The sequence below is a fragment of the Amblyomma maculatum genome, chromosome 4 (genome assembly GCF_055883805.1).
Source record: "Amblyomma maculatum isolate TAMU_Amacu chromosome 4, ASM5588380v1, whole genome shotgun sequence".
In the NCBI taxonomy this organism is placed as follows: Eukaryota; Metazoa; Arthropoda; class Arachnida; order Ixodida; family Ixodidae; genus Amblyomma; species Amblyomma maculatum.
This window is the reverse complement of record NC_139347.1, coordinates 118,292,367-118,300,999: the sequence shown is the minus strand read 5'-3', so window position 1 is coordinate 118,300,999 and position 8,633 is coordinate 118,292,367. Positions and strand designations below refer to the sequence as shown.

Sequence of the window (8,633 nt, the reverse complement as noted above, 5' to 3'; positions counted from 1 at the left end):
GGGGCTCAAGTGTATATTGTTCGCGCGTATACTTCTTTGAACTAAGGTTTTTTTTTAAATATATTTCATACCAAATTATGGCGGTTTTTCACTTCTTTGCCCAAGTTTTGTTCGCTGGCTTCAAAATTGACAGATTGCAAGAATCGGGCACCCCTGAGCCAACAACCCAATTTCTTCTCGCAAAGAATCTGAAGGCAAGTTGCTGGCTCCCTACAGTTGGCATGTTGGCTCCCTAAAGCTATGTATTCTCTTAAACCAGCTTTTCGATTGCTTGAACTTGAATCATGTGGTAATTTTGAGTGAGTATAGTAACGAGTATTTTGAAAGTATGGAGTGCGATAGTGTTTTAGAAGGCTGTATTTGCGAACAATTCGGGGCCTCATTCCTCTTTAGGGGTAAAACATATGCTTTCAAATCGCGTTAAACTAAATTTGCAATGTGTAAATTTGGGGCTATATTTAATTAAAAAAAATAAGATAAAATAATAAAACAACAATAAAACAAAATTAAAATATAAAATAAAATCAAAATTATCTGAAAAATAACAATTATGACCTGACAAAACTTGCCCCACCCCTCACTCAAAAAAAAAGTTCTGGAGTCCCTGGCTGGAGCGACTGAATTTCGACCGCAAACCCATCAATCCGGCAGCGACTGTCTGTGTGAAGTTGGCAGCAACCTGTGGACACTACCCGCACACAGGTGGGACTATTTAAGGCTTTCGTAGGGCCGATCTTCACTTGCGTATCGTGGCGGCGAAGCTAGGCCCAACAGCTGCGCAGCAGCCTGGCTGTGAGTGAGTCGCCCAACGATGGCAAGATGGCTTCTCAACAGCTGTAAAGTGGCTACGACCCGGTCAGCATATCCTGGTCCGAGATTGGTTGGTTGGTTGTACAACTTTTAATTACATCGGAAACGGGGAGTCGTGCGCCCGCGGATTAGAGGCTGGCAGGTAGCCCTTGGCTTGTTGCGGCCTCTTCCGGCAGATGGACGGTGCGGTGCTGGATCGCAGGGTCCGCGCTTCGCAGCAGGGTATCCCAGGCTTCTCTACTTGTAATATTTTGTCCTATCCTTTGAGACTGTGGGCACTCCCAAAGTATGTGGTCGAGGGTCCCTCTCGCCCCCCAGTCTTTGCACAGATCATTGTCCTTAAGGTCTGGTAGCGCGTGAAACGCCCAGACCTGGTTCATGAACGTATTAGCTTGTAGCCGCCTCCACGCGACAGCCTCTCTATTATTTAGTCTAACATCTGGCGGGGGTACTAGTCTACGTCCCAATTTATAATGGTCGATGATTTCCCCGTAATTTTGCAGACGCTCGTCGTATGCCTAGTGTTCGGAGGGCTCGACGGCTACCCGGAAGTAAAGAGCTCAAGCTAGCTCGTGAGCTGACTCGTTTCCAGGGACGGCAGCGTGAGCGGGCGTCCAAATTAACTGAATTTTCCTATTTATCGTTCTTTGCGTGAGGATTTTGGCCGCCTCCGGCGATATCCTCCCCTTCCTAAAATTTTGAATGGCAGTTTTGCTGTCGCTAATTATGAACTTGTCTTCTGTTCCTATGCAAGCTAGCGCTATCGCAACTTCCTCCGCAGTCTCTGTGTTGCGGCCACTGATGGCTGCCGCGGATACCGGTGCCCCTCGGCCATCGACTACCGAAGCTACCGCCGCACCTGTTCTGCCACTTGCCGCATCTACATAGACTACTTCCTTTGCTCCCGTGCTCTTGAACTGTCGCTCTAGAGCTTCGGCTCGTTTGGCCCTTCTTTCGACATTAAATTCTGGATGCATATTCCTAGGGAAAGTGGGGACTACCAAGGCATTCCTGATTTCACTATTAATTGTGACTCCTCTGTCTGGGTTGAGGCCTACTTTTGCAAGGATTACCCTGTCCGTCTCGGTCGTGCTTAGTCTCTCTAATTGGGAGACTCGCACTGCCTCCGCCAATTCTGCCCACGTGTTATTCACCCCGAGTTCGAGCAGTCATTCGCTCGAGGTTCCCATGGGCAGTTCTAGCGCCTTCTTAACGCATCTTGGAATCAGGCAGACTAACTTCTCTTTTTCGCCGGCCTTGATGTCCAGGTAGGGCGTGGCGTAGCCGATTCTGCTTATTACGTATGCCTGGATTAGTTTTAGTAAATTTATCTCCTTGAGGCCTCTTCCTTTAGTGGCGACCCTCCTCAAGAGTCCGAGGGTTTGCATCGCGTAACTTTCTAATTTTTTCAGGACCTCGCCGTTATGGCCGTGGGATTGAATGACCATCCCCAAAATTCTGATCTGATCTACTTTTGGCATCGGTTTGCCCTCCACCTGGATATGAAACTCCCCGCTATTCTTGCAGCGGAGGTACTTTGGGTTATAAACGAACAACTCAGATTTAAGCGGGGAGCACGAAAGTCCCCTTTTAGCCGCGTAATCGACAATGATGTCGGTCGCTGCCTGCAGGCGTTCCTCCGTACTCGCATCGCTCACAGAGGTTAATATCGTCCGCATACATGCTAAAATTTAGCCCCTTGATTTGGTTAAGTTTACCCGGGAGGCCTCTCATTGCCACGTTGAATAGAAAAGGCGATAGCACTGAACCCTGTGGTGTGCCTTTGCTTCCTAACTCTATCGCAGGAGATTCTAAATTTTGAAATATCATGCAGGCTTTTCTGCCCGATAAGAATTCTTTTTTGTAGTTGTACGCTCTCTCTCCTACTCTGAGCACTTCGAGCCCTTCGAGGATAGCCTCGTGCCTGACATTGTCGAAGGCCTTGGTGAGGTCTAGGCCCAGGATCACTTTGGCGTCTCTCGATCGCGAGTCTATGATATCATGCTTTAGTCGGAGCATTCGTCCTGCGTGCACAAGTGTGGTCGTAAAGCGACCATTTCGTGCGGCCACAGGTTGTTTTGCTCCATGAAGCACCTTAATCTCGTCTGTATTACGTGCTCCAGCAACTTCCCTACGCATGAGGTTAGGGAAATCGGTCTCAAATTTTCCAATTGCGGTGGTTTTCCCGGTTTGGGTATTAGTATTATGTTTGCCGTTTTCCACTGATCTGGCAACTGGCTCGTTTCCCAAACGTTTCCAATGAATTGCGCTAGAAGACTAATAGAGTCATCGTCCAGATTCCTTAGCATTTTATTGGTAATCCCATCGGGGCCCGGGGCTGATTTAGTCTTTAGTCTTCCAATTTCCGCCCTTACCTCTGCCTCCGTGATGGGGGCGTCAGGCGCCTCGTTGGGCGTGCCACCGCAGCTCGGGAGTGGGGAACGCTGGTTGTGTGCAACATACTTTTTTACTAACTTATTCATAAACGCCGCATCGTCTCATTCAAAGGCGTGTCTGACTTTTGCCAATCTTATTCCCGATTGAGTTTTTGAATTTGTTGGGTCCAGCAGATGCCGGAGCATACCCCACGTTTTGGAGAGATTCATGCCTCCCTCCATTTCGTAGCATCTCCTGAGCCAGTTTTGTTCGCACAATTTGATCGCGCAGCTTTCAATTTCCTTGTTAGGCCTCGCGATTCGTCTTCTAAGATTCTTGTTACACTTTTGTTTAACCGGAGATGTCCTCTCCCCTGATGGGGCTGGTACAGGTGGGTCACCGCCGCTTGCGGCGGAGGCTAGCCTAGCACTGAATTTTTATCTGTTGTAGGCCGTCATTGTACACGCCACCGCTGGTGGTGGACGACGGCTGTTGTTGCGGTGCGCGTCTTTCTTTCCCTATTCCTTTTCTTTCTTCTCTATATTCTTTTCTGTCTGCACGAGGCAGCGGAGGTGGCTCAGCTACAGAGCCAGTAGCAGGTCCGTGCATTTTCTTTTCCTTCTTCCTACAGCCACAACAACACTTTTGTTTCTTCAGTCTGCGTTCCATGCTTTGTTTAGCGTCCCACATGCGGAGCAGTCGGCTATTTACTATACCAGGAGCGTCGTCTCCTACCAGCGTCTTTGTCGCCTCATCAACGTGGCTTTTGAGTGCCTCCGTCCATTCCTCAATGTTCTCAATCCGTTCTAATTGCGCCGTTGCCCTGATTTCTCTAAATCCCAGTCTGTTCCTTCTTAATATTTATAGCCCACCCAAGAAAAAGAAAATTATATTTAGGGCCCTTATGCGCAAAGCCATCAAGGTGGCCGGGAATAATCCCGCGCTGTTCCGAGATTTCGGCAACTTCTACGCCTGATAGCCCAGATTCTGCATTTATCGAGAACGCGAAGCTATTCAAGTTCGTCGAACGCCACTCCCGCAAGCGGAACGCTAACTTGAAGAAGGCGGACGCCAAGTCGGCTGACCCCTCAACACAGCCAAACGCGGCTGCGCGCGTTGCAGCACTTCACGGCGACCCCCAAGTAAGCCCGGACGCGTTTGGAAACCAAAACCGCTTCCGCGGCTTTCCCCCGAAAACATCGTTATCATTCTGAAGCCCCGGGTGAGCGCCGCTCTCAAGGATGTGTACCAAGCAGCGTTCGCGGCCGACCTGGGCACGCAGGCCGCAGCATCGCTCAGCCTGCTCCCCACGCGGTAGCATCGCGGACAAGCTTTTGTGACATTTCGAAATTGACTCACCCAAGGGTCGGCTTCCCACGTACGGCCAGCCGAAAGTCACTGGCGATGTGTGTCGCGGCGTCATCCCCGTAACCAGCCACGAGACCAATGAGTTACTACAAAACAAGATTCAGTGGCGTGCTGGAGCGTTTTCGATATCCGCAAGCTTAGAAACTCACACGTCGAGACGCTGACTTTCGTGGGGAAAATGGTGCCGCGGTTTATTCATTACAATTCAGAAGTGACCCTTGTGCATGCCTACAAGAGAACTGTCCCGACCTGCGTGCGGTGCGGCACTGTAGGCCGCCGGACGGACACATGCCCCTGCCCGAACATCGAAAAATATGGCCTGCGTGGCTAACGGGGCCGACCGCCAATGGGGTCAAGGCACCTCACCAATGCACTCCGTGCTGTGCAGTCTGTGGGCAAGCCCACTCTAAATACTCCCGCGAATGCGCAGGGAAATTCCGCCAGCTCAAAGTGCCCGGCCTCAATGCTAAACGCCGTGCACCCCTTGCAAACCGGCGACCTGGTATGCAGCAAAGGCATCCAGCTTGAGGTAGCAATGGCGGAACGCCGCCTGGTGCTCCCGCCACTGACCTCAAGACGCCATCCAGGAAGAAGAAGGCGCCTCCAGCGGAACGAACATCGACCACTTCCCAGCCCTCAAAACGGATGGCGCTGCCGGCGCCCGGGCATCAGCGCCCCAACATGGCAAACAACAGGTGAGCAACTGGGCTTGGACCGTCTAGTCTTCTCCCCAACCACCCTCTCTTTCCCACTCACCGTCTTCGCGCTCGATGCGGACTGCAAAAAAACAGATTCACGTGCTCCTGGCACAGAAATAAATTTTGATCAACAAAATTCAAAATTTAGAATCAAAATTGGCGTCCGCCGCTTTGAGCCCGCAGAACTCGGACGTGGTGGTGAGCAACGAGAAGCTGTTGCCAGCCCTAGTGATAACTATCTCCGCGATGGAGGAGCGCTTATCCTCCAAAATGCGATCTATGATCGAGACAGATATGGACGAGATTTTCACCAAGGGCATAAGTGCCACACTCGCGGTGGTCTCAAAACACACCTCGGACAAACCCCGCCTCCTCCGTCGGTCGGGGCGCATTAGGAATGTATCCCGTCCTGCAAAATTCAACCGTCAGAACACTGACTAGGGCAATGAGGAGAGCTGCTCGCTCCTGCCACCAACCCCTTGTTGCCGCAGGTAGCTGGCTCTGGGGCAGCTACTCCGTCCTCCTCGTCCCAAAAAATGTTTAATTATGGCGAGACACCTTAGTCAAATATTTAAGGCCCGTACTAAGCGTACCAATTTCCGCATCTACCTTGAAACCTTCGAGTCTGTACCAGCCGTGGTTGCTCTCCAGGAGCCAAGCCTGGGTGCCGCACTTTCAAATTACACGACGTTCCAACAGGATACCGCGTCTTGTCTTCTCGTACAAAAAGCATGCACAGCCAACTTAGTGGATCTCTATCTGCAACCAGATTATTCCTATGTAATGGTGACTATCCTACCACTCCGCCGCAGGGACCCCCTATTGCATGCACGCAACGTGTACTGCTCTCCCAAACTCAAGCGAGTGACATTTGTGAACTTCTTCAGCCGTGCGCTAAGAGTAGCGGGTCGCGATCCCCTCCTGATCGTGGGCGACTTTAACGCTCCGAGTCAGCTGTGGGGGTATCGCAAGGAAAAGTCGCGTGGACGTAAGCTGGCGGAATTTACGTCTACATCGGACCTCACCCTCCACACTGGCCCCGTCCACCCAACACGACTAGGAAACTCCCTGACACGGGATACGTGTCCGGACTTAACCTTCACTCGCACCATAAGACACTCAGGCTAGCTTAACACAGAGGGAACGCTCGGTAGTAATCACTGCATCCTTAACATTACAGTACAACACGCCCTCTCAAACTCCAACAACACAAGCCCGTATCCCAGATTGGACAAAATTCAGGTAAAATTTTGACTCACTTGATAACACACCCATTTCCGAGCAGGGCTTCTCAGCATGGTCCCAACAGCTGCTGACACACCTTTGCCCGCATGAAACCCAGATCCAGCTGTGAGCGACGGTCACGGACATGGATAACCACCTCCTACACCCCTGGGAATCCCATCGCAGCCTCGTCCGCTGTTGGTGATGCCAGAAACACAACCGAAAGTTTAAAGCCCGAATTGCCGAGCTTCCCCAGAAAGCAGCTGAATACGCGGTCCATCTCGTCGACTCCAACTGGGTGGATAGATGCAGCACGACCTCGCGACAAATGTCCAGCCGCAACACATGGCCCCTCTTTCCGGTCCTCATCGACCCAACCCAAACGCGAACCGAAACACAGAAACATTTGCAGAGAGCCATGCATGCTTTCTCTGGGAACGCAATTCAACTGGCACAGAAACTCTGGGACTAGTATATGTGTACAGCCCAAGACCCCCGTGGATCAGCATACTCTAATGCAGGCAGAGAGAACACACAGCGGGATCAACTTTTCCAGCCTCCATGATCTGCGGGCGGCTCTTGCCAAAATAAAACGGGCCACTGCCCCGTTTCCGTCAAGCTTTTGACGAACCTGCCCGGCTCGGGATACCAGTATCTCCTCGAATACATCAATGCGACTTGGCGCGGGGACACTCCCCTGCCAAGCGACTTGAAAACGCCTCTGGTTAACCTTTATTACTAAATCAGGGAAACTAACTGACACAGATAACCTCCGCCCCAATTCTCTCTCACCTCCTGTGTGGGCAAACTAATGTAGACGACGGTGTGGGACCGGCTATCTTTATATCTTGAAGAAAAACTTGTATTTGCGGGCACCATGTTCGGATTCCGCCCGCACAGATCCGCTCAAGATGTCCTCTTGTAACTCAATCTGGAAGCCCTTGACCCACTCGAATGCCCCCATAATGACCGGGTAGTACTCGCCTTAGATCTAAAAGGGGCATTTGATAATGTAACACACCACATCATACTCACTAACCTTAGCCAGACCAACTGTGGCCTCAACACATTCCAATACATAATTTCTCACGGATCGTCAATTGTATATTCGCATCTAAGATAATGAGCATGGTCCGTACCTACTCGGCACGCGGGGAACCCCCCAAGGCGCGGTACTTTCCCCGCTGCTCTTCCATTTGGCTATGATCCACCTGCTTGCCCAGCTCGATGATGTCATTGGTGTGCAGCACGCCATGCATGCCGATGAGATCACCCTGTGGGCCACGCATGGCAGCATAGGGGACAGTGAAACCAGCCAGCAAACAGCTGCGATGATAGTTGATTGCTACGGCTGCTGCTGCGGTCTTGAGTGTTCCCCACAAAATCAAAATTTGTGCACCTCCTTCCCTCGCCAAACTGCACAACTCAAAGCACTCTTTCTTTAGACAGTGGGCCCAAACACGAAGCTGACGAGATACGGGTACTCGGGCTCTATATCCACAAAGACGGTCAGACACTACATTGGCCAAACTCCGTATGGTGGAGGACCAGGTGGGACGCATGGTTCGCAGGGTTTTAAACAAACGCGGGGGGTTACGAAGTAAGAATGCCTTGCAGGTGGTAAACATCTTCGTGACCAGTAGGATTCTCTATTCGACACCTTATCTCCACCTACGGTAACAAGAGGAGGACGCCCTTGAGGTCACCCTTCGAAAAATTATTAAGCGTGCCCTGGACCTCCCCGCCACTACTTCAAACAGCCGTCTTATGGCCCTTGGGGTGGTGAATATTTTCTAGGAACTCCGCGCGCCTTACAAACCAGTACACGCGTTTATCGCAAATGGAGTCAGGTCTCCGCCTTCTTGCTCGACTCCGTATCGAACACACCACTCTCATGGAAGACAGGTTTCGCATCCCAGAACTATGGAGACGCGCCATCTGTGTGCGATTTCTTCCAGCCAATATGTCACACAAAGATCATAATGGTCGGTGCCTGGCACGAGCGGAAGCCCTAGCCCGACATTATGGCAGCAAAACAGGTGTAGACTACGTGGACGCCTCCGGACCTCACCGCGGGGGATGGTACACGGCCGCTCTAGTTCACAACAGCAAAACAGTTAATAGTCTCACATTAAGAGCCCACAGCACAACACGCGA

At 51.3% G+C, this 8,633-nt stretch overlaps 1 protein-coding gene across 1 annotated transcript in view; it reads left to right on the top strand.

Moving 5' to 3' along the window:
* The first annotated feature begins 5,235 nt into the window (after nt 1–5,235).
* The window catches only part of LOC146192223 (uncharacterized), a 79,255-nt gene continuing 75,857 nt past the window's right edge, over nt 5,236–8,633 (top strand). Inside the window, exon 1 of the mRNA XM_084600432.1 lies at nt 5,236–5,249. Coding sequence (XP_084456558.1) covers nt 5,236–5,249 — 14 coding nt within the window. The remainder of the gene's footprint in view (nt 5,250–8,633) is intronic.